The sequence below is a fragment of the Spodoptera frugiperda genome, chromosome 27 (assembly GCF_023101765.2).
Source record: "Spodoptera frugiperda isolate SF20-4 chromosome 27, AGI-APGP_CSIRO_Sfru_2.0, whole genome shotgun sequence".
NCBI classification, from domain to species: Eukaryota; Metazoa; Arthropoda; class Insecta; order Lepidoptera; family Noctuidae; genus Spodoptera; species Spodoptera frugiperda.
The window spans coordinates 13,548,696-13,572,479 of NC_064238.1; the positions used below are offsets into that span (position 1 = coordinate 13,548,696).

At 35.9% G+C, this 23,784-nt stretch overlaps 6 protein-coding genes across 9 annotated transcripts; 3 read left to right on the top strand and 3 right to left on the bottom strand.

The window, feature by feature from the left end:
• Window positions 1–40: 40 nt before the first annotated feature.
• LOC118263580 (uncharacterized) lies at window positions 41–10,066 on the bottom strand. Its single transcript, XM_035575652.2, has 5 exons — window positions 9,772–10,066; window positions 8,937–9,108; window positions 7,366–7,586; window positions 717–847; window positions 41–357 (listed from the first exon to the last, which is right to left on the bottom strand). The coding sequence occupies exons 1-5, from the start codon at window positions 9,919–9,921 to the stop codon at window positions 177–179; spliced, it is 855 nt and encodes a 284-aa protein (XP_035431545.2). The 5' UTR covers window positions 9,922–10,066; the 3' UTR covers window positions 41–176.
• LOC126912615 (uncharacterized) lies at window positions 5,608–7,161 on the bottom strand. The gene has a single exon (XM_050705604.1). It carries the CDS (start codon window positions 6,948–6,950, stop codon window positions 5,679–5,681), a length of 1,272 nt encoding a protein of 423 aa, XP_050561561.1. The 5' UTR covers window positions 6,951–7,161; the 3' UTR covers window positions 5,608–5,678.
• A 242-nt stretch (window positions 10,067–10,308) lies between the features above and the next one.
• LOC118263478 (uncharacterized) lies at window positions 10,309–12,716 on the top strand. 4 transcript variants are annotated; one of them, XM_035575500.2, is made up of 5 exons: window positions 10,309–10,637; window positions 11,241–11,421; window positions 11,686–11,906; window positions 12,035–12,165; window positions 12,448–12,716. In XM_035575500.2, exons 1-5 carry the CDS (start codon window positions 10,488–10,490, stop codon window positions 12,668–12,670), a joined length of 906 nt encoding a protein of 301 aa, XP_035431393.1. In that variant the 5' UTR covers window positions 10,309–10,487; the 3' UTR covers window positions 12,671–12,716. The 4 variants fall into 4 exon arrangements, with proteins under 4 accessions (XP_035431393.1, XP_035431394.1, XP_035431395.1 ...); XM_035575501.2 differs by having other exon boundaries at window positions 11,247–11,421; XM_035575502.2 differs by having other exon boundaries at window positions 10,309–10,625.
• Window positions 12,717–14,218: 1,502 nt separating this feature from the next.
• Window positions 14,219–16,139, top strand: LOC118263665 (pre-mRNA-splicing factor ATP-dependent RNA helicase PRP16). The gene is made up of 5 exons (XM_035575780.2): window positions 14,219–14,358; window positions 14,471–14,628; window positions 15,067–15,277; window positions 15,614–15,719; window positions 15,808–16,139. Exons 2-5 carry the CDS (start codon window positions 14,479–14,481, stop codon window positions 15,920–15,922), a joined length of 582 nt encoding a protein of 193 aa, XP_035431673.1. The 5' UTR covers window positions 14,219–14,358; window positions 14,471–14,478; the 3' UTR covers window positions 15,923–16,139.
• Window positions 16,140–16,425: 286 nt separating this feature from the next.
• On the top strand, window positions 16,426–19,763 carry LOC118263662 (uncharacterized). Its single transcript, XM_035575774.2, has 2 exons — window positions 16,426–16,619; window positions 16,694–19,763. Exons 1-2 carry the CDS (start codon window positions 16,553–16,555, stop codon window positions 17,026–17,028), a joined length of 402 nt encoding a protein of 133 aa, XP_035431667.1. The 5' UTR covers window positions 16,426–16,552; the 3' UTR covers window positions 17,029–19,763.
• A 160-nt stretch (window positions 19,764–19,923) lies between these two features.
• On the bottom strand, window positions 19,924–22,583 carry LOC118263746 (protein ARV1). Its single transcript, XM_050705607.1, has 7 exons — window positions 22,415–22,583; window positions 21,982–22,101; window positions 21,709–21,830; window positions 21,275–21,423; window positions 20,896–20,967; window positions 20,459–20,623; window positions 19,924–20,141 (listed from the first exon to the last, which is right to left on the bottom strand). The coding sequence occupies exons 1-7, from the start codon at window positions 22,511–22,513 to the stop codon at window positions 20,026–20,028; spliced, it is 843 nt and encodes a 280-aa protein (XP_050561564.1). The 5' UTR covers window positions 22,514–22,583; the 3' UTR covers window positions 19,924–20,025.
• Window positions 22,584–23,784: the final 1,201 nt, after the last annotated feature.

The following is a 23,784-nucleotide window of genomic DNA, read 5'->3' on the forward strand; positions in this document are numbered from 1 at the left end:
ACCTTGTTTTAATTTAAAGTATTTAGTGAAAACATTTTTCTTTTAAATAACTTTGAATTAAAAAACGAACAGTTTTCAAAAGGCATTCATAAATGACACTGTCAAACACGTAGTTTAAAACACGAGACGGAATTCGAATTGAACTCTACGTAATAGTTTACAGAGTTTAAATTCCTTTAGTACTGGGGTTTGCATGGCAATACACCGCCTTTACGTGGATCAAAGAATTTGGCATAGACGCCAACCGAATGATGAGGTCGTCTGGGGTAGAATATACGGTGACCACATTCGTTGGTAAAATCTGCGTAATCCATGCTCCACTCTAGTTTCATACCACATTTTTCACATATTTTTGTCCTGAAAAAGTATAATAAATCTATCATTAACAGTCAGGAACAGGGTTTTTTTTTGAGGGGGAAAATCATCCAATGACTTCTCTCGCCGTAGGTGAGGCGAGAGGGAGTGTCAGACTCTTACTGACTAAAAACCACCCCGTTCCTACTCCTGCTTTTCGAACCGGAACTCCGGTAAACCCGCTAGGTAGTCCGCAGCTCCGGATTAGGCATCACCCCTACTGGGCCCCATCTGTGGTGGTCTGTTGGCTCCAGGAACAGGGGTGGATTGTAGTCTAGAATAACATATACGCTTATTTTTATTGCACGGGAATGCAAGCAAACCCGCTGGTAGAAGCTAGTAGTTTAATATAAACAACTCACGCGTATTTGCTGACTGCCACAACCTGTACGACTGGGTGTCGCAGCTCCTTTGCGTTGTCCAGCATTTTGTTCAGGAGGAGTGTGGCAACACCCTGACCGGTTATTTCTGATGCTGTGCCTAGGATTTCCACCTAATGGCGGTAAATAAAAGGAATGTATAATGATTCACTACTGCTTCCTACTTTCATCTGTATTATTTTTATGGTATAAGCCGGTAAACGAGCAGACGGATCTCCTGATGGTAAATAATAGCCGCCGCCCATGGACATCCGAAACACCAGAGGCGTTACAAGTGCGTTGCCGGCCTTTTGGGAGTTAGGAATTTAAGGTGTATAACCAACCTCTTTAGATTTAAATAAATAATGAGCCCTACTGGGCCCCATCTGTGGTAGCTCTTTAAGGCGCACGTGGAACGCGACGCGCCACACGCACGGGTCTGATTCTGGTCAGGCGGCGAGCTACCCTTGCTCGCCGTCCGCAGACCCGCACTTACACTTCTATCGCGACGGCTGGGGCGTGAGGAGGTTCGTTCTCTCACACGCCCCGCCTCCTCCTTAGCTAGCATGACTGCTTCGCAGAAGGAGGAGACGGCATCCCAGTCCCCCTCACTCATGCACTACTTGGTTACTTAATGTTCGTTGGTCGACTCCTTATAATACTCGCTGCACAGAGCATAGAGATGGTGCATGTATTCTACTCCACCATCAGAATAATAATCCTTTTCCTTTATTTCATTATTTCACAAAATAATTTACATGAAACAGCCACAAATAAGTATTAATCAATAATTATGCTAGTGCACTAGGAATAACTTAATAAGTAACTTACCAATATTTAGGAACTATAGGAAAATTTACTTTTTAACCTAGACTTATGTATAATTAGCGACTTGCCCGAGCTAGGTTTATAAAAACCTGTGTTTCGGGTCATCACTTACAAGACTATCAATTTAGGTGCATGTGTACAGAAATAGAATAACAACTTACAAGCTAATCTTACATTCATACTAAAATTTCCAATAGTTTTTCTGTGTCTGCGTAATCAAGATTTAGTAGATACTCTGATAACAATGTACTACATTTATAATAATTTACACTATATATATTTAGTATTAAAAAAACTAACTACAGTAACTACTAATAATCGATATCAAACTAAACCTACGTTAAATAGTTTAACCAAAAAACCAGGAAAACCCAACAAATAAACTTATTAATTGACAAATACAACGAAACCAATTTAGAATATACGAAACAGCAGGACCACTACAGACAAATAATCATACGACTGATATACACTTTTTCTACGATAGTACCGAAGCGCTCGGCCGATACCCAACCAAATGAATGTAACGAAACCATAGCGCGATCTATTTCGATCCCAACGCCATCTATCGAGGATAAAGACAACTTGGATTATGTATTTATTTATACTCCGTTCGGGCATTTTCTTTGTACTAAAAGTTTAATTATATTGATATTATTTTTTTCATACCTTTTTACTATTTATTTACTTTTTTTCGATGAATTAAAACAATAACATGAACCGAAGTCGTGTAACGATCGACATAGAATTATTTATAAATAATTTATTTCTTATTTTTATTTTTTGATTTTTGAAATAAAAATATATTTATGTCCTTTCTAAGGTTCTAAACTATATCTGTACCAAATTTCAACCAAATCCGTCAAATAGTTGCGGAGATTAATGGTATAAGCATAGAATGTTCGACGTGATTCTTTAATTTGACATAACTTTTTTATTTATGAACCGATTGACATGAAACAAACACTAAATGTAAATTTAAGCATCCCACAATATATTCGTGAAAACCGCATCCAACTCGGATCAGCCGTTTCTGAGATTAGCGCGCACAGACGAACAGACAAACAGACAAACAGACAAACAGACAAACAGACAAAAAAAAAGTTAATTACATTTTTGGGTTCGACATCGACATAACAATAACCCCTGCTATTTTTTTTATTTTTATTTTCAATGTACAGACAGCACTTTTCTACGATTTTATTATATGTATAGATCTTGTTGACCTTGTTGTACAAAAATGGTCCTAAAAATACGTAAAATCTATGTGCAAATGCATGTCTTGTCTGTGGTTCAAAGCAAACCAAATCTTTCCTCCTCCTGGTTTGGGATACTGGGTCGAAAGGAAGCTCAGAGTGCTGATAAAGTATGGTTTGCAATATAAATAGTTGGCGCACTGTTAGTATTTTACATGCAGTGTATAGTTGGTGTGTGGGAAACCTAAAAGGGCGGAAGGTAGCAACCTTTAGAATTGCTCTTTGAGCGCGTTCCAGAGGAAGCAAGATAGACTTTGCAGTTCCACCCCATGATGTAATACAATAGGTGAGAACAGACTGACACAGAGCCAAATAAACCTGTTTAATTAACTTATAGTCGGCTATGTGGCGTAGGTTCTTAAAAATGTACATTAATTTACGCACTCTTTTGCATAGTAACTCGATGTGTTTACGGAAATTTAGATTCGTGTCAATCGTAACACCTAGATATTTTATGTGGTCAGCTTTAACTAAAGTGGGACAAGTACAAGCAATATTAGCAGAATTGCAATTATGTGCAAATATATCTAGGTTAGTAAGCGGTGGATTAATGTTTCTAATTGAGAATGAAATATATTTAGTTTTATCTATATTTAATGTTAGAAGATTTTGATGAAGCCAATTTGACACAACATTAAAACCGTTTTGGGCATATTCATATGTTTCACTTTGAGATTCAGCGGAAAACAATAGGGCTGTGTCATCCGCATATGATAATATTAGCCCATTACGAAGGACCAAACTACATAAATCATTAATGTAAATTAAAAACAATGTAGGTCCCAAAATACTTCCTTGAGGTATTCCGAAACCACTATTTTCCATCTCAGAACTTGTGTACTGACCTATTTTAACGCATTGTTGACGATCTCTAAGATAATCGGTGAACAACTGAAGTTGTTCGCCTCTTATTCCAAGTTTTTCAAGCTTGTGTAGTAACATAGAACAAGAAATTGTGTCAAAAGCTTTAGCGAGGTCCAGGAAAATCCCAATGGTATGCATACCCTTGTCAAGGTTAGTACTAATGTATTCGGACAGTCTGTGAACTGCTTGGTTAGTCGATCTTTTTGGTCTAAACCCAAATTGGTTATTTGAAAGCAAATTGTTAATTTCAAGATAATCTATTAATCTACTATTTATAATTTTTTCTAAAATTTTTGAGAGACCTGTTAATACTGAAATGGGTCTATAGTTGTTAACACAGTTTTTATCTCCCGCTTTGAAAACTGGCGTAACTACTGCTTTTTTAAGCGGTTTGGGAAAGATTCCTTTAGACAAACATGACTGAAAAATATGGGTCAATGGAGGAGCAAGAAGGTGTTTAAACCTTTTCAGTATGTTATTAGGAATGCCATCCCACCCAACAGCGCAATCGTCCTTTAACCCTGTAATTATCCTTAAAATTTCATTGACGTCAGTGTTTAATAAAACAAAAGATTTTGATGTTTTCGTAGGGGTATTTACAGCCGACAATGGTTGGTGGGGATAAGTACTATGGTTCAAGGATTTTTCAGCTAAGGTTTTGCCAATGTTAGCAAAAAAACTATTTACTTTATTTGCGGCTACTAATGGGTTTATTTCTGAAGACAGTAATTCGAGTGGGGGTTCAGGATTTTTCGATCGAAAAGTATTTGTTTTAATAAATTTCCAAACGAGTTTACTGTTTTTTCCTGCCTTCTGTAACTCATTCTTCTCGTGTTGATATTTAACTTTTTTAAAAGGTTGTTACAAAAGTTTCTATACCTTTTATATGAAATAGAAAGTATTTCATTATCAGGTGCAAGTTTTGACTTTTGGTGTAGTTTGTCCCTATGCCGTATACAACGAACGAGACCTGGAGTGATCCACGGTTTGATCGATTTATACCTTCTAGACGTTATTTTGGTAATTGTATTTTTGTTTATCGCATGTTGTAGCGCATTTATAAAATACTGTAATGAAATATTTGCGTCATTAGTATCGTAAACAGGGTCAAAGTCGATGTCGCGAATGGCACGTGCAAGATTAGTCATATCAATTTTTAAAAAGCTACGCATGCAGTTTTTTCTAGGTGAGGATTTTTGTATTGTTAGCAAAATAGCTTGATGGTCCGTAAGCGATGAATTGGTGACTAATGTTTTGTTCGGATGTCGGGTTTTTATGATGAAATGATCCAAACATGACCCAGACTGGTGCGTGGGATAATAATGGGTTGGTAAAAGACCATGAAATGAACAAATATTTAGGTAGTTATGTACATGTGTATCTGCTCTCTCAGAAGCAATATTAATATTTATGTCACCCATTAATATAATGTTCTTAAAAGCAGATAAATGTTTTAAGTTTACATCAAGTGAGTCCAAGAAGCTGTCAATGTTTTGAGACGGTGGCCTATAAATGGCCATAATTACAGTATCCGGAATAATTTTAATTACTAAACAGTTACTATTTTGAACTCTGGGCTCTTCCACTAGAACTTTTAAGTTGTTTTTTATGTACACCACTACACCATCATTCTGATTCATGTTTGAATTTGTTTTGTGAGTGCAGTAGCCGTCGAGAGAAGGTAAATTGGCTGTCTGAGAAGATAGCCAACATTCTGTTAGGACAATAACATCACAGTTAATGTCAAGACTTTCTAATAGAACTTCAAAGCCATCCATGTTGCGATTAATACGGAGAATATTTTGAGTTAGTAGCGTAAGCGTATTTTCCCCAGAAGGAAGAAGAAGTTTACAATCTTCTACATTACAGGTATTGGTTTCAGACACAGAAAATTCATCCAGATCAGTGATTAGCTGACTGGCCATAAAAACTAATGACTAAATTAATAAAATATAGAGTAACTTTTAACTTACGAGACAATAACTAAGTGCTACTAAATAAACTGTCCGGGGCGCTCTTAGGCGCCTTCATAGTCAATCGAATTGATATAATTAATCTCGGCATATTTACGCGCCGGACACTCTGCGTCACCAGTCTGATGGTCACATTTCTTCTTGAAGCGCTTGCACGTCGCACATTGAGGCGGAGAAGATTTACTGTTACACTCCTTGTGGGAATGCCCAGTCTCCCCACAGTGGTTGCACGTAGGACTAGTTTCACGACAAAACTTGGCTGCATGGCCAAACTGCTGGCAGTTGAAGCATCTTGTAACTATTGTGAAATCTCTTACAGGGCAAGAAGTCCAGTTTATAAAAATCCGGCCTTGGTTTATGAGTACTTTCCTGACGGCAGCAGAAACTTCTAATATATAATTGCAAGTGGGAAGACCTTTCTTACCTGACTTATGGCTCAATTTGACAGTAGCAAGAAAGGACTCTCGAGTACTATTTGCCAATTTCTCCGAAAGGTTTTGCTCATAGATGCAGTCAAATACTTCTCTTTCAGTAAGTGCTACTGGAACTCCAACGACAGCAATCCTAGGTCGGCGCTTGGGGGTTTCTTCTACCGTAAGGCCAGATGACATCAGTTTCGTTGAATTCCTGAGCTTTTCAATATCTCCTTTGTTCTCGGTCCTAATAAGTACACCCCCGTTTCTGACTTTTTTTAGGCCACGGACATGAAGCTTTAGTTCTTCAGGCGAAATAATTTTCTGAACAAGTGACTTTGTGTCTTCGCTTGTTCTCGTCTTGTCGCAAGGATAGATGGCCACAGAACTCAGATTTGCTGGACGGATGAGGGTTTCGGAACTTTTTTTTACTATGTTAGCGTAAGATGAAGAGGTTATGTCAGAAGGCGATAATTTGTCGATTATAGTATTTTTGATCACCTTAATAGATTCTGCAAGGTCCAGCTGTTCTTTTAGATGCAGTACTGTGTGGTGCGCTTGGATGGTTTTTTGCTTTAAAGCTTGATATTCTACGGCCATTTGACTTGTCCCCTTTAAAACGTTGCGACAAAGGGCGGAGACACGCTGCTTTTGATCGTTGTTCATTTTCCCTTCTGAGACTATGGTGCAGACCTCAGCGAGAACGGCGTCTATTGACCCAATCCATTTCTGGATATCTGGTGTTGAAACAACTTCAGGGGGTAACTCACCAGCCAACACGGCTGGAGCTTGAGGTGGAATTTGCTCAATAGGTTGAACTGGTTCTGGTTGATTTGGAGTCGGTGGAGGACTTCGCTGCAATAGTTGGCTACGCCCGAAAGGGGAAGCTGTTTGGTTAGACATAACTAACACAGATATATGTTATAACCAAAGAAATATTTAGTTCATCTTGCACAATATAAGTAAGTATAAATTGTAAAATCACACTCGCGACACACTTTACTTTCGAACTGACACTGCAGTTAATTTTATAGTAACAATTATTGTAAGTTATTAAGATATTACATTATTATTAAAGGCAAAGTACACGTCTATGAAGTCTCGCGTCTTGTTAGCGAATAGAATCATAAGAAGTTATTTGTATACTTTTTTTAAAGGGGGAAAATCATTCAATTTCTTCTCCCACCTTAGGCGACGCGAGAGGGAGTGTCAGACTCGTACTGACTAAAAACCACCCCTTACTCCTACTTTTCGAGCCGCAGCCTCGACAAACCCGCTAGGTAATACGCAGCTCCGGATCAACGGAGTAAATACTTACATCATAGATATAGTCAGCATTGTACTTCTTGAACAGATTGGATTTCTTGAGGCAATGTGCACTGAAGTATATCTTGTACTTCTCAGGTAGGGCGTTGGTGGCGTGCGCCCACTCATCGAGCTCCAGCTGCGTCCAGGGATAGATCCTGCTGGCCACCGCGAGACCCACTAACTTCGTTTCCCCTGTTCTCTTAATGCGCTCAAAAGCCATAAGACGATCACCTGGCGAAACAAAGTTAGATTTGAATGTCCAAATAACATATCAAACATCAATCCTCCCGTATCTAATCCCCTTCTTTGTGTAAGAAGTGGTCTTTGCTTAGCAGTGGACACTTGGCTTCGGATGTGTGCAGGTGTCCATAGGTATCCCCCATAAGAATGGAAATAATGCAAACAAACTGTTTCATATAAGTTTACGTACACTGTACTCCATTCTCATCACATTATTATGCGTATAAAAATATTCTGTTGGACCTATTGAAGGCCCTAATTTCCTTTTTCGTTTGCATCGCTAAAATGAAAATGTAACTACTTTATCCACTCTAACGTCCATGGATAGCACGGTATCCAAAAAAAGGAGCGTCATACGTCCATGGATACTATAGTATCCAAAGTGACGAGTTCTGTTTAACTCCCTCTAGTTTAAAATACGGTCTTGTTTGGTGAGTTTTGACTGATTATCTATACAGCTGAATAAATTGTTCGACGAAAAAATAAGACATGGCGTTGTAATATGCTTTGACAAACAAAATATAATTTTTTAAAGTTTAAACTTCCAACAATTATGTCGTAAATACTACAGTTTTGTTTAATTCATCTTGCAAGTGTTATACATCAAAATAAACTAGAAGATTTGTGCTTTACGATGATGTATAAATATCACAGTTTTAGCTGATAAATCTAGTCTAATTTTAACTTCAAACGATTGTTGTTTCGAAAAAAATGGCCGGTCTGGTGTTGGCCACTTTTAGTTTTGTTTATACATATTTTACATACTTTGCATTACAATAGTATATAAAATATCGAAATACATTTCGTAATAAGCAAAATAATACATTTTTCAAAGAGAAATATACTAAATTCATTGAAGATTCCATAATAATGTCAATGTGTTCCTCAGGTTTTTTGATGTGTAAAATTACGAGTAGTGTTTTCTTTCGATTTAATTACAATACTTAGAGTTAACCGAATATAATCATATATACATCAAAAGAAAGGGTAATGAGTCTAGTTTGTTGTAAAAATATTTTATTGATAAAATATGCAATAGTTGTGCCGTATATTCTAAAAAGGTAGAAATAATTCTGTTTTTTTTCTGTGTTTCATGTTTAACCCGTTTTATTGTATTTTAAAGATTAACTAAAGATTTAAAAAAATCGTTAAGATTGATGAGTATTCTTCAATCTTTTTTTTGGTATTCTTTTCTTTATTCTAGGCATTACGGTTCAGTAGCTATATAGGTTTTTTGTTACGACGAACTTGCGAGTCGCGCGCGGTTCGGATGCCGTGCGCGGCTGGACGTTAGAGAGATAAACGGTCGCGCGGGCCGGACGTTAGAGTGGTTATCCTTACCACTTGTCGAATATTTATCGGTGAGTACATCCAGTAGGGGGCTATCGAGAGACATCCACAGGCTGATGATGGTCGGCTCACGAGGCCAGTAGTGCGTGTAAAGGAACGAACGGATCAGCTTTGCGTGGCAATCCGTCGCACGCATAAGAGTTATGCTATTAATATCGAAACACTGTGGACGGAAACCATACAGTACTTACTATAATTATTATAATATTTGTTGACAAATACAATTATACATTTCAGTTAATCATGGGTGTGGCAGAAGAAGCATGAAAACAGGATTAATGCGGTGGAAATGAGAGCCCTGAGAACTATGTGTGAAGTAAAATTAAGTGATCGAGTGAAAAAAAGTGTTATTAGAGAAAAGTGTGGCTTGAAAGATGATGTAGTGACAAAGATTGAAATGTTAGGATGGTTTGGACACGTAGAGAGGATGCATGAAAGCAGATTTAAATAATAATTTTAAATCAAATATAAAGCAGTTTAAAGAAATATACGACGCTCTAGACTGACATATAGCGACCAGTTTGGCGATATATTAAAAAAGGGCCATGAAAAGACTGATGACTGTTGATGAAGCGAAAGAGGTGTTTAAGAATCGTAGCAATTTTCGTTCAATTGTGTCTGCCTACCCCCATGGGAGACATGAGGTTATGAATGTATGTACATTTAAATTTACAAGAAGATAGATAAATAGGTATGTAGATACTTATTGCTTCGTCAAAAAGCTATGAAAGACATTGCAACTTCATCCTATCACGATAGATCCTAGAATATCTTAGAACATATGAAACCACGGTCCTAGATTCTAGTCTACAAAGCAGTAACTCACGGGTTTGGGGTGCTTTGGGATGTAACAACGATCACAAGGAGACTTCCTCTTCCATCTCTTTGTGATGACGTTGATGTGAGGCTGGGCAGTGCCCACTACACCAGTAGGCAACCTCAGGGCACTCGCCCGTAACGTGTTCAAACACTGCATTATGAACAACTTATCTATTTTTACTTCATGTTTTTTTAACAGTTTTGTTTTACTATTTTTTTTTTTTATTTAATTTTATTATATTTTTGAAAATAATTTTACGACATGGTTTCAAGTTGAGAGATGGAAATAAATTGAGAGCCGTGACAGATGACAAAATGCAGCTGCTGTGTATCTGTGGATCGAAGTCAATAAAGAATAAAGAAGTTAAGAAAATAAAAATTATTTCATATTTTTTTCTTATTCCATAACATGAACCAATATTTTCTGAACAAATTTTACTAAATATCTGTTTGTATAATATCAATAAATATAAACTTTGAACAAAACAAAATACAAACTTTTTGCCATAACCTGGCTACTGGAAAAACATTTCAAATTCAGAAAACCTAAACTAACAAACTGACACAACAGCCGTCATTATGTCACCATTATTATACTTTTGAATATTTTATAATAATTAAATTCCAAGTTAAAGTAAAAGACTTCAACATGAAAAACATACATAAATATATATGAGAACTTACATGGAGCAGAAGTAATCATCAATCCTCAGCTGCCGCACTATGTCCGCATTGACAAGTTTATTGAAATTCTTTACGAAACAGTCCGTCAAGAAGCAACGCATCGCACTGAGCTGCATCAGTGGGAACCCCGCGAGGAATTACGCCGACAAACAAGAAGTTAACTCTAAGCACGCTGTGGTGAGATCCCAGGTCACCACACAACTTTATACAGTGCAGTAGCTTCAGTAGTAGCTAGTTCATAGTTTACAAAATAATGTACTACCTTATACTACTACATTTGGTATTAGAGTACATAGATATTAAGGATATATACAGGTTAAATTGGAAGGTTATTAAAGTTAAAAAGTATATCGATCCTAAGAATTTGAAGTAGGTTTCAAAATGTGAATGTAAAGGAGAAAGATCTAGCTTCATGGTTACTCTTTTTCAATCAAATAATTTCACAGTTCTGGATCGCATCATTTAATAATTATACCATGTTGGGGGTATCTCTGAAATCGACGCCAAATGGCGCCAGACGATCTACAAAAGTTAGGTATCAAAAAAATCTAAGTCATACAGTTTTTAAATTACAGTTCATACTGTGCCAGTTTTTCGAATCTAGTTGTTACAAAATCTTTATTTGTTCGTCTCTATTTTTGCTTACGTTATCCTCCCTGTACAACGAGTATATTCTGTCAACCTTATCCAGTCTTAAATATATTATGGCAAAGCTTTAATAGTTTTAATGAGTTTCTATATTGGGAAATGTAAGTAGTCGTACAGGGAATCCATTATGAGCGCAGTTTGCAGGTGCAGGGGAACGAGAATGACGACCGCATGCGAGTACGACGCGCGCGCGTCGCTGACGTGCCGCGCGTGCTGCGGTTCGTGCGCGAGCACGCCAAGACCGCCTGGCCTGGACTCATCTCCTCGCCACCTTCGGCATCACAGCTTGTGCTCTCTGACTATGTAGCAAGGGCACTAGCACAGGGTATGTTGCGAGTTACAAGTATTCACTTACTCTTAACGACGTTGGGCCTCCAATAACCTCACTCACACAGCGAAATACGACGCAAGCGTTGTTTCACGTCGGTTTTCTGTGAAGCCGTGGTATCACTCTGATCGAGCTGACCCATTCGTGTCACAATTTGGCTCTCTCAAGTTAAAAAGTGCAAGATACCTTAGTAAGTTTTTAGTGGATACGAACTTTATCGCGCAGTTCTATGCCTTGGTAATTATTTTCACTGATTTGCAGGACACTCAATGTTAGCAGAGCAACAAGAGCCGCGACGAGGGTGGTCCCAAATCCGAGGGTTGGCGCTAGGGATGTCAGTATGCCCATGGGACGCCATGTTGCTGGAACGGTGGGCTCGCTGCGTCAGATGTACGCGCTCCCGGAGATTGATGCATTTCACCGCCCACTGCTTACGAGCACCAGCCCTACACGACAAATACCGAGTGCATAATGTTCTGCAGGTGAATTAATTGGAGTTACTGAACTATATAAATTGCCACTGCAAAGTCCCGCAAAATCGATAAAATGATAATAATTTATTACAACTGTTTACCTTTAGAATAATACACGTTGTGATTTTAACCCACAGATAATCCTGATAGTACCCCACGATAGTCCGAAAAACACAGAGATTGTTCACCTGCTGGTTAAAAATGCAATACAGAGGGGACGCGATGTCGGCTTCCCAGTGTTGCGGTTCGATGTTGCTGATGATGCTATGTGAGTAAATGCACGATATACCAATAATATTATAAGACTCCAAGACCTTAGGCACATAATATGGACAATGACATTTAAATCTTATCTGAGTCCACTGGATTAGATTTGGAACCGGGTAAATCCAAAAACTGCAACAAGCGAACAAGAGACGAGTAGCATTATTGAAAAAATTTTTAGTAACCTTACTACAATCTTCTAGCATATAACATGGACTTACAACCCTCAGTACTTCATAAGGGGAGCCTTTGATGATACTAAATCCATTATTTATTTTATTTATAGCGCAAGTGCTTTGGAGGACATGAAACTAAAGAAGGAATGGCAGCTGATGTATGATGTTCTTCCTGATGTTGTACATGAGCAACCCATAACGGAAACTACAACAAGCAAGACCGCAACGAGAAACAGTTTCATAGAACCAGGCAATTTCATAGCAGTATACACAGCACTCACTAAGACACATGAAAAAAATAGCAAGGATTCAAAATGTAAAAATAAAGTATAGGTAATGGCGGCTTAATGACGGCTGTTCAGTAAACACTTTCATTATATACACGTGTTTTATTTTATTATCATCTGTAGCTGTTAAGAGGCAATGAGAGGAGATATCCTCTCTCCTCTGGAGGTTAGAGTTAGGAGAGAAGGTGTTAGGAGAGAACTCCCAATGGAGTTTCTTGCTCGTTCTTCTCCATTCGAAGCTACACTTTGGAACGAGCACCTAGCTTCACTGACTGACAAACTGACGGACAATTCAATTTGACGTTTCAAAAGTGCCTTATTTGGGATTAATTGAAATAAATGCTTTGACTTTGACTTTGACCTCCTCTTAACCTATTACAAATGGCATATTCCAACGGGAGCTCAATGGTCTGTGAGCCTGTGACCTAAGAACGTGGCGTCAACCGCAGTTTGCTACGCAATAAAGTAAGTGTTGCGTATGTTTGAATAATTATGGGCACTATCAAATCACACGCATTAAAAATAACGTTTTTTATAGACTTAGGAAAACTCTTTATTGAAACAAAGCCTGTAATAAAGAATAAACACTTTGACGGTGGTAGTATACGAGTTACCGGTGTGATTTTTTTTTTGTGGTACACGGCAGACGTATCGCCTGATGGTAAGCAATCGCCGCCGCACATGGGCACTTGAAACACCAGAGGCGTTACAAGTGCGTTGCCGGCCTTTTGGGGGTTAGGAATTTAAGGATTGTTAGGGAATCGGAGATTGGGAAGGGGGGAATTGGACTTCCGGTACAATCAATTTAGACGAAACTTGACAAATAAAGGTTTAAAACCTTCCATGGGTAAAAAAGAAAGGTTACCAGACCCCTGGATTGTTGTTGTTATTGCGTCGCCAAACATACAATCAAATCGTTCCATGTTTCATAATCTATGTAACCACCGTCTGGCGGCGACATATTGGAATTAGTTACCCAAGTTCATTTCATGTCTGTGGTATTTGCTCAATTTCATGCTGTGTTGGTCGTTCATGAACTATTGAAAAATAGCATTTAAAGTAATGAAACATTTAATTTTCTGCCAAGTTGCCAACATTACCAAATCTTTGAAGGTCATAGAAACCTGATGAAGGAAATTAATTAAAAGTAGATGTAATTGCTTTGCAATATAGCTATGATAAATAAAAGGACTACGTCGCATTTGGACATTTGTAGAAAGTCATCAATGAAGAACGAGACGTCTTAATTCGGTGCGATACTTGTTCTGTTTAATTCACTTTACGTAATGTGGCATGGAATGATGATGATATGGTCAGTGTAGGTACTGACATATGCAAGTTTAATGAAATAACTATGTTGAGGTTAATAATAAGAAAAATATCCACTAAGCACCTACTGCCAATAGTTACTTAGAAGAACAAAATAACGGAAGTAGGTATAAAAAACCTACAAAAAAAAGTGAAGAGAAAACAAACTCTTCGGATTGTTTATAGTCACAGGTCACCACACAAGCAACGGATTTAACCGCAAAAATAACTTTAAACAAATCATTGATGAAATGGTCGCAAAAACTGTTAATCTGTTCGAAGGTACTCGAGAAGAACCGAACATAGGTCAGCCGGCCCGCCGTCCGTTGTGAAAGACCAAGGTAGCTGCAATATCGTGTTATATAAAATACAAAGATTTGAATTATTGTGCTGAGTTGCTACTGAACTGAACGCGTCAAAGCAACTGTAAGTACTTTTTTTATCACGTGCCTGTGGTAGACAAAAAACGTAATACCTAAACCAACACCTCTCTTTTTATTTTTAAATATATTAACGTTTCTTTCGTCCGTTTTCATAGATACGACGATGGCGTTAAAATTTGTTGCTATCGGCTTGGGCCTGCTCCAGCTGGCTGTAGGCCTGCCTACGAACAAAGCCAATACTCTGGAAGACCTTCTGATGGTCGATGACACCATATCCGTTGGCTCATTCGTGAGAGAAACTAGAGCTGCTGCCGTAAGTATCTACTACTGCCAATTCGCCGTTAATGGAGTAATTACGCGATGTGCCATTAGTTTAATTCACACATGGAACACAAGAAATACTTGATACGTTAAAGTCTTATTACTTTCTTACAGTTCATAGTTAAGTCTAATTCTACTATTTTAGTGTAAACACGGACATAATTGTTTGCATGTGTATTGCATCGCCCTCTGGCGCCAGATGCGGTTACTGCACGGTTGACGCGGTGGCTGGGCAACTGACTGCCATGCAATGTGTAGCGGGTTCGATTCCCGTACGGAGCAACACTTGTATCATCCACAAATCGTTGTTTCGGTTTGTATGTTTGTAAACGCACCCACGACACAGGAGACAATGCTAGCGTAGGGCGACGTGTTTTTTAAAAAAAAAAGAGCAAAGAACAAAGTACACTATCCTTTTCTGTTTCTGTAGCCGGATGACTGGCACAAGTCAGTCCAGAACGAAGGTGACGGTGAGATCGGCTACTCCCGTAAGAAGTCGGGCGGTGGCAAGAAGGGCTACCAAATGTTCGACGCCTACCACAAGAAGGCCGGAGACCACTACGAGTTTGAGAAGCAGGACTCTTACGGCCAGGAGGAGAAGGGCCAAGATGGAGCCTACAGTGACAACTATGAGACTTTAGGTGAATCAGAGAAACTTATTAAAAGACCCAGAAAGTTTTTAAAAAGGATTTTTAGATGGCTTGGCTGAGTTGATTATTCAAAGATTTTTACTAACCCTACTGATTCATAAGATATAACCAAACAAATTACACTATATATTGCAAATAATTAAAAATTGCATCCAATACGACTATTTTTATTAATCAAGCAACTTCACCTAATCGAAAGAATATTCCAAAATATAAAAATTCAAAAACATTTTTCCTGACAGTGTCCCATATACAGTTGACCCAATATGTTGGACACTCACCTAACGAGTCACTCATTTTCTAAAAGATATCTGAATTATTTCGCAGCTGAAAGAGAGCCTGATCATGAAGAGTACGAAGATGAAGAGCGACCAAGGAAGCAGAAACAGAAGCAGAAGAAACAGCGCAAAGAAATCTCACATTCTGAACTAAAGTAAGATTTTCAGAATTTTCTGTATTGAAAAAAAAGAACGATATCAACGATAATGGCATCGTCATAATGATTTGTTTTTACTTTTCAGAGAGGGCGCTGATGACGGCAACGGTGGAGTCGAAGCCTTTGGCCACGATCCCAGGGACTACATTCTACCCGAAAGATACACTTGGGGTGAAGAAGAAGAATCAGAGTCAGAATAATTAATTTACAGTTTATAGTTATTATTACTAGACTGATAGATTGTAGAACTTTATAATTAATTTTCTAACTAAGATTAACGCCATCTGTTACTGGGTATTAAAACTAGAGGCGTTTATTAGTATGCAACCTTTCGTTGTATACTTACTTAGTTGTTAAATATTTTCGTTACATATTTTCATAAGAATTTTACAAAAAAATATATCATGTATCTAAGCACCGATGTTTTATTTTCTCTGTAAGTTTAGTTGATATCAACGAAATCATGTATAGTAATATTCTGCGTTGAAAGAAACGTTTCAACGTTTAGTTGTTATACATAATTGAGTGTAATGGTTTCACCTAAACTAAAATTACAAAAATAATAAAAGCCGTTTTTATATTACATTTTAATAATATTGATTAATTTATATAGTAAAATTCGAATTTTGGTGATTTATTTCTACAAACACTATCTTCACATCATAAGATAACAAAACGCGTATGAAGTATGACAGCACAATATTTTGTGACATTTGTTTTGCTTGCGCTTCTGGTAGAAAGGTATTGTTCGCTTTTTCAAACAGACGAAAACTAAACATATTTTGCAGTAATTGTAATGTGAATAATTCTCGGTGCAGTGTTACAACATAATGGGTCTAAAAACAATCGACATCTTGGTGACGTTGCTCTTGAATTTAATACAATACGGTTGCTCTGGTAAGTTTAAGTAGCCAACGATTATTTAATTGAATCAATTTATTTTGTGTTACGTAGTATATTCTTTTTAACAGAGCACATCCTGTCCTGCAATGTAACGGTTCTGAACCCGTGTCCTCCGAACCAGAAGTGCGTTGGGAAAACGAGTCAATGTGAGTGTCTGGAGGGGTTTGTGCGCGTCGGGGATGATTGCGAGACACCGGCGGATGCGTCAGGGCCGCACAGCGGTGTGACGGTAGCTCTAGTAACAATATGCACGCTTGCTCTCCTTATAACAGGCGCTGTGTTGGTAGTTAGGAAGTACAATTTAGTTGATTATGTCCGGCAGAAGATTGAGGCAAGACGGACACATGATGTCATGTACGAAGACGTTATGATCGGTAACGACGACCCGCCTCTCAGCCCCTAGTTGCCTTGCCGTATATTATTTATTGATGTAGCTTGTAATTGTTATATGTAATGGGAATATAATTAATTTGGAAGTGTTTTGTTGATACTAGTTTGGATTAAGATAACATGTTATTGATTATGATAATTTTTTGTTCCTTTGTAACATCATGTTGTTAATATGAAAACAGTTACTTTGCAATGTTAGAATTATTTTATCAATACCTGTTCTTACCTAGTGCAAATGTATGAAACATTTTGAAGTAACAGGTTTAGTTTTTTTTCCTTATTCAACAGGAAAAATAGTGTGCTTAACATTTTATTCATAGCATTTGCATGCTTTTATGAATTTCTACAGCCCCATTATTATTATTTCTATAAACAATAATAGCTTGTGATTGAGACAAAAACTTTCTAGAAAGTTTTAGAAAGTAACAGATTGAGAATAAGTAATTACTAGTTCTCTAAACTATTAGCAACAACATTTCAGCTTTACATTTAGTATTTGTATCTCTGTAGCAGCTTTTGAGCACATTATTTAATTTTGTCTGTTTGAAATAACAAGCACAAAAGAAAAGCCAATGAAATTCACACAAATACTGTTTTGTTATCAAGGAAAGTGAAATTGGCATCGGACCAAATATCTGAGTACAAGAAAGGTCAAACGAAACACTTCCAAATACAATGTTAAAATGTATTAAAAATAAATATTTTCTGTGTTGTCTTTTTGGCTAAGTACACAAAGGTAATTCACACACACATACAAGCTGTAACATACAGATACAGTGTCTTATAGTCATTATTTGTTAATGAAAATAAACTCAGATCCCATTCCGTATGATGAAATGAATAATTCATAAACCGATGAACTATCTCCAGCTAATAAAGACATCATTTATTCTTGTTACTTGAACAAAGGGCACTGTTTATAGTTGAGATAAAAACAACAACTGATAGTATCAATGACAACATAATTTCCCCACATGTCATAACTTGTACAACTGTGTATGTGTGCGTGATGCCTGCTTGTGTACAATGAATCACCTTGCCTATAAAATGTGGGTAAACAAATGCCTATTACGAAGTATGATAAATATAGGATAGCTCTTTATAATTAATACATTGTTACTCTTCTTTTATCTCAATGTGATAGTTTGTTAATGATTTTAAACTTTTAAATGACACTCCGGAACTCACACAGCAAAATTATTCATATTGTTTATTGAACAAATTCTGAGTAATGTTCTAGTAGGTAGTTGCAATTGAGTAGTTAACTGGTAAAAACTGGTCATTGTCTTGTCTGCTGAGACAAAGAAACTTGACATTTGTGAATCACCCTTTAGTAAAAAATCCTTGTAATTAATTAAATATCCAGCACAAGTTAGTTTCCCTTTTTTCTTTTGTTTACAACTGGAGGTATATCACAAACATGTTGTAGAAGTAATTTAACTTGTTAATGAGTAAAAGTGTTATCTTTTTATTTGTAGCTTAAGCATACATTAGCCATTATTTTATTGTGTTGCATATTTGTTCTAACATTCATAGTTTTCTATATTTCTTAGTTAAGTTCATGTTAGATTTTGCTTCTGCTCAATTTAGCCAAAGACTGAATGGTGTTGCCAGTTATAAACGACATATATTTTCACAATTTATTTTGTATATTTTGCTTTAGTTAGATTGTCTTTTTTACATTAAAACGAATTGTATTTCTATGAAAAATGATGCAGGCTAATTTTTACTATGTCAAAATTATAGTATTGAATTTGCCAATTTTGTAAGTCAAATAATTTTGTAAGAATTATAATCTTATAAGTTGTCAAAAGGTTAATGGTATTGTATTAAATTATCTCTATTTTAATTATTTATTTATTGATGTATGGTGTTGAAATTGTAATTGGATTTAGTTATAATAATTTGGCACAAATTATAATTATTATTAAACAAATTGAAATGGAACTGAAATGTTTTTGTTAGAGCTGCATATGCATACTTATTCATCAACTTGCAATTTTTCTCATTATTTCCTTTCCATATTATTATGATTATTTTACTTTGAACTTTAACTCTAGTGGAATAGACACATTTTCCAATGTCACAGACAATTTAAATAATTTTAATAGGCAATCAGGTTTTGGTTTACTCAAAAATATTGAATTTAATTTTTGTTTTCTTTTATTCTAGGTACCTAAGTATATTAGTAATATTATAAATATAGTTTTGTATGATTGTGTTAGAAGCAGCTAGTAGCACAGCTTCTTCGCTTAGTTTAGCAGCATGAATTAAGTATTGCATTTAGTGTTAGTCATTTAAAAATATTCTTTAAAATATGGAAGAAAGCAGTAACATTATAATATATTATGTATCAATACATTCCCAAAATATTTTTTACCTGTCAAAGGTTGACAATCATAGTATCACATTCTGGGTCAAAAGTTTGTACAATAATTATGAAATGATTTAAAAAAATATTTTTATTATTTTTGTGACAAAGATCGTAAAATGCGATCTAAGACTACATTATTCAATTTAATGAAAATTTTCTTTGAATTCTATTCTGTATCACTTCCACTCATACGAAACTTTACAAAAATAGCTTCTATAATAATATGTGCTTATGTGTACTGCTATATGAATGTAACATATGTAAACTACATGTATATTACTATATCTTATAATATATTTAGCTAAGTAAACCCATAAATAGCAAAATATATTAAGGTTATATTTTTGAAATAAATACTCTGTGATACTGTGCAATTGTTTATTATTTTTTTCCTAATTTATTTTATAATTTTATTCAATAAGGGCTACCATTTTCGTCCCTAGATGGCGCTAAAATATCGTTGAGTCTTTCTGTCCAATCACTGTAGCTGTCAAACACATTTAATCCAATGATTTCAGTCTAGCTTATTTGCTATTGGACAAATAAAAAAAAAACGGTAGCCTTCCATAGGATGGAATTTAGAATTTCAGACTCTCGAATGACCAGTCAGTACCTATGTATGTGTATTCTCTTCTCTCAATATCCAAATATTCTTTTCAAGATGGCCGTCGCATGGAAACTTGTTATACATTTTGTGATATTACTTAAGATTAGAATTAATATCGTTATAATTACTGGGCACTTGTATATCACTGTAAACAGAAAAAAAAGAAGGTACTTAAATTAAAATATTTGATCCTTCAGCACATTTTGTTGATATGCAACAGGAATTTGTAGGAATCGAACCACTTGTAAGAAGAGGCCTTCGTTCAGTAGTGGGCTCTTACAGGCTGTTGGTCGGATGTGGTTTAGATCGCTCCACACAGTGTATAATAAATCAACTGGGTACACCGTTCATAAACTACGTTTTTTCGCACGACAGAACTTGACACGAGTCTAGGAATCTATCCAGTCACTCTGTGACTTTACTGAGGCTTGAATTTAAGTTTATATTTAAACCCATACTTACCACTAAATACATTTAGAAAGACAGCGAAGCTGTATGCATAAACTAGTACAAAATGGAATGTTCTGGTATCAGCAGAGGTGTCGGAGCCCCACACCAACATCGGTAGTGTGAACAGTATGCTCGCGTCAGCTAGTGTGAAAGCTTTCAATATCCGCATTATAGGCACTGGAAACAATATTAATAGAAATATTAAATTTAGCACTAGGATATAATAAACAAAGTTAGCTTTCCATTGATCACATCAAAACCATTTGCATTGTAACTCTATTATTAGAAAAAGGACTAAATAAAATGAAAATTAAATAAATGATAAAGGAACCAAAATATTAAAGTTGTCATAATTGAACAGAATTAAGGTACTTGGGTAGAATTTATGTAAGGTAAGGAATTACTCTAAGGTAGAATATTGATGATACTTAGTTCTAGTAACTACTTACCTCTATTTTGTGTTGAGAATGGTGTTGCCATTGTCATTAATAGATGTGCTGTCGCTATAAATATAAGGATACCTAAAAACAACACATCAATATTATTTTATTTGGAATTCTTGTTCGTGCACTGTCAATAAGACAGCAGAATAAAATGCAGTTCTATGAATTTTAATGTAACTTAATAGTAAGAATGCCAGTGGCATTAGGCCTTATACACTAAAGTTGCAAAAAGTTATTTAAATAAAAAAAAAATGCCAGTATATCTTTAAAACGGCATGATATCAAATTGGCATATTTATCATATCATAAAATTGCTATTTTACTCTTGTCTTACCAAAAAAACAGTACAATATTTACTATGTGTGAATATTATAACAATACAAACCACATAGTGTAGATGTGAACTGCATATAGAAATCTTTCTCCCATATAAAGAGGTCATTGTCCTCATCCCCCTTCTCCACAGGGACCCACGCCCAGCAGTTTACTTTCCAAGACTCGGGGACTGATTCTGATATGTTTATTGGTATAGTTCTGCAATTAAAAGTTATTGAATTAATAAGTATAGTATGTGTGTCAAAGTCGTTATAATTATGTTTGTGAATTCTGACCAATTAAAAATTATGAATATGGTATGATAAACCCATTGAACTACTCGAAGAATTCACTAAAACTACTAATTACATCGAGTTATGTCTCCGGATCTAGGTGATGCCTGTATCTCAGTAGTCAGTACCTTCCCATTACATTTTTTTTAATATAGCTCACACTCAGTGACATAAAATAGTTGTAATGATGTACATATTTCCCAATACTTACAAGTTAGTAGAATTATTTTCAATGCCACAAATAGAATTGACTCCGATATTGAATAAACTGTCACTCCTCCATACTCCATAGGCTTCCACCATCACTAATACAATGGCTAGCTTCCAAAATGCCTGGAAAAGTAAATATAAAAATATTGACTCAACTTTGAACAGTTATTTAAGAAATAATTCAAAGAATTAACTTATCATTTTTAAAGAATTAGTTAAGTAAATTATTATTATAGGTAATGATATCAAATAGAAGACTTTAGTAATTATTTACCTTAAATTCAGTATTGAAGAGTGTATGCCTTTGTGCTTCCTTGGACATTAATACTAAATCGATCATCACTATGACCGGATCATATTCTATGTATTTATCCACTATACCCTTGCATTTCTCCTGAAATTCATACAAAATTAATCATTAAGAAACTGAATAGATACGGAAATTAACTGCCTAGAATGGTGATAATCTATTGCAGTGCCACGGTGTTCTAAAATAAAGTAAAAAATCAGAAGGCGAAGGTAAGCACTGTTGTCTATTGTCTCAATATACGCACTATCTACAAACTCGGCAAGATTTAGGGTACAACAACAAGACTGCATGAATTAAATTCACAGCTATAGAACAGCTTATAGCTAGTTTATTTGTAGATAAAACACGAAGTCGAGTGACTTGAGCATTTATTTTGTGATAATAATGTACAACTTACACATTTCGTAAGCTTCAATACTGATGGGCCGTATGTCCTGTATAATGCCGCCGCTGCTTCGCCACAGTTCACACATTTATATTCCTCTGGTTCAGTCATTTTTACTGTGAAAATTATTTTTTATAATACAAAAACATTGAACAACTTTTATCATTTGACACAACTTGACAGAAGGATAATGAATGTCAGAAGATGAAATGTCATATTGATAACAGAGCTGTCAGTTTGTTCAGAAACGATATATTATACAGAAATAACAATTTTACATGTTTACTTGTTAGGCGACTAGTTATAGTGCACACATTTTGCTATTTTCTCTAGTTATCGAATTTTACAGCGAAGTAATGTTAGGGAATGCGGTTCCGTTGCCTTTAATTCACTAAAAGTTGGTTGTATGGTGGTTCAAGCTTTCTAAGAGTTCATTATGTTTTTCATAGAGGGCTTTAGGAGCAACTTTGCAACCGATTTCCAAATAAAATGTTATGTGAATATTTCTAACAAAATATATTTTGCTCATAAATTATTAGTGACTTTAATAATTTTAGGGTTTACTTCAAAGTGCGTGTTATGTCTTCATTATTGAAATCTTAAAAAAGGTTCAGAACATAAATCAAATGAAATCTTGAACAGTTAAACAACACCTGCCGACTTGTTGCCGTTCGGTAATGTAGGTCGTATTTTCGTTCTAACCATATCGCTAAAATTAGATACCGACTGACCTTTAACCTAGTTATTAAATACCATTTTCGTACTTGGTAGGGCGGTACTTAGATACTTAGTACTTACTTACCGACCTATCTACCTGATGTCATTTTCATTATTACCTACATAAAAGGCGAAAGAGCCGTACTTAGGCTAGGTACATTAGATAAGGTACCTATTAAAAAGTCGCATATTACCTACTATCAGAGATTACACCCTCCTTATTATAATTATACTGTAGGCTCTTAATGAATTTAGTTTGATAGGTCTAGATTAAGACTGGGATTAAAGGGAGGAGATAGCTACTTAAACCGTAGGTGTAGTCATTAAAATCATGAATATAGATAGAATAAGGACATAGTCACATAGGTTAATAGACAGTAGATAATAATATACTGGGTACCTACTTAGATTTACTGAGTACCTAGCTTACCTTCTAGACATTTAAGTGTTATTATTTATTTCAAAGGTAAGTTAGCACATAAGTACCTACTTACCTACCTAAAATACCCACTTAGGTAGTTAGGATTTGCCTAATGTAGATAAAGTTTTGTCCCACCTTTTTATATTTTCCCTAAAAAGTCTATTCAGGGTTGTTCGTTCACGGACTAATGATTGATGAATATTAAGCAGATAGGTATTGGTATGCTAAATATCCTTCTTCCCCA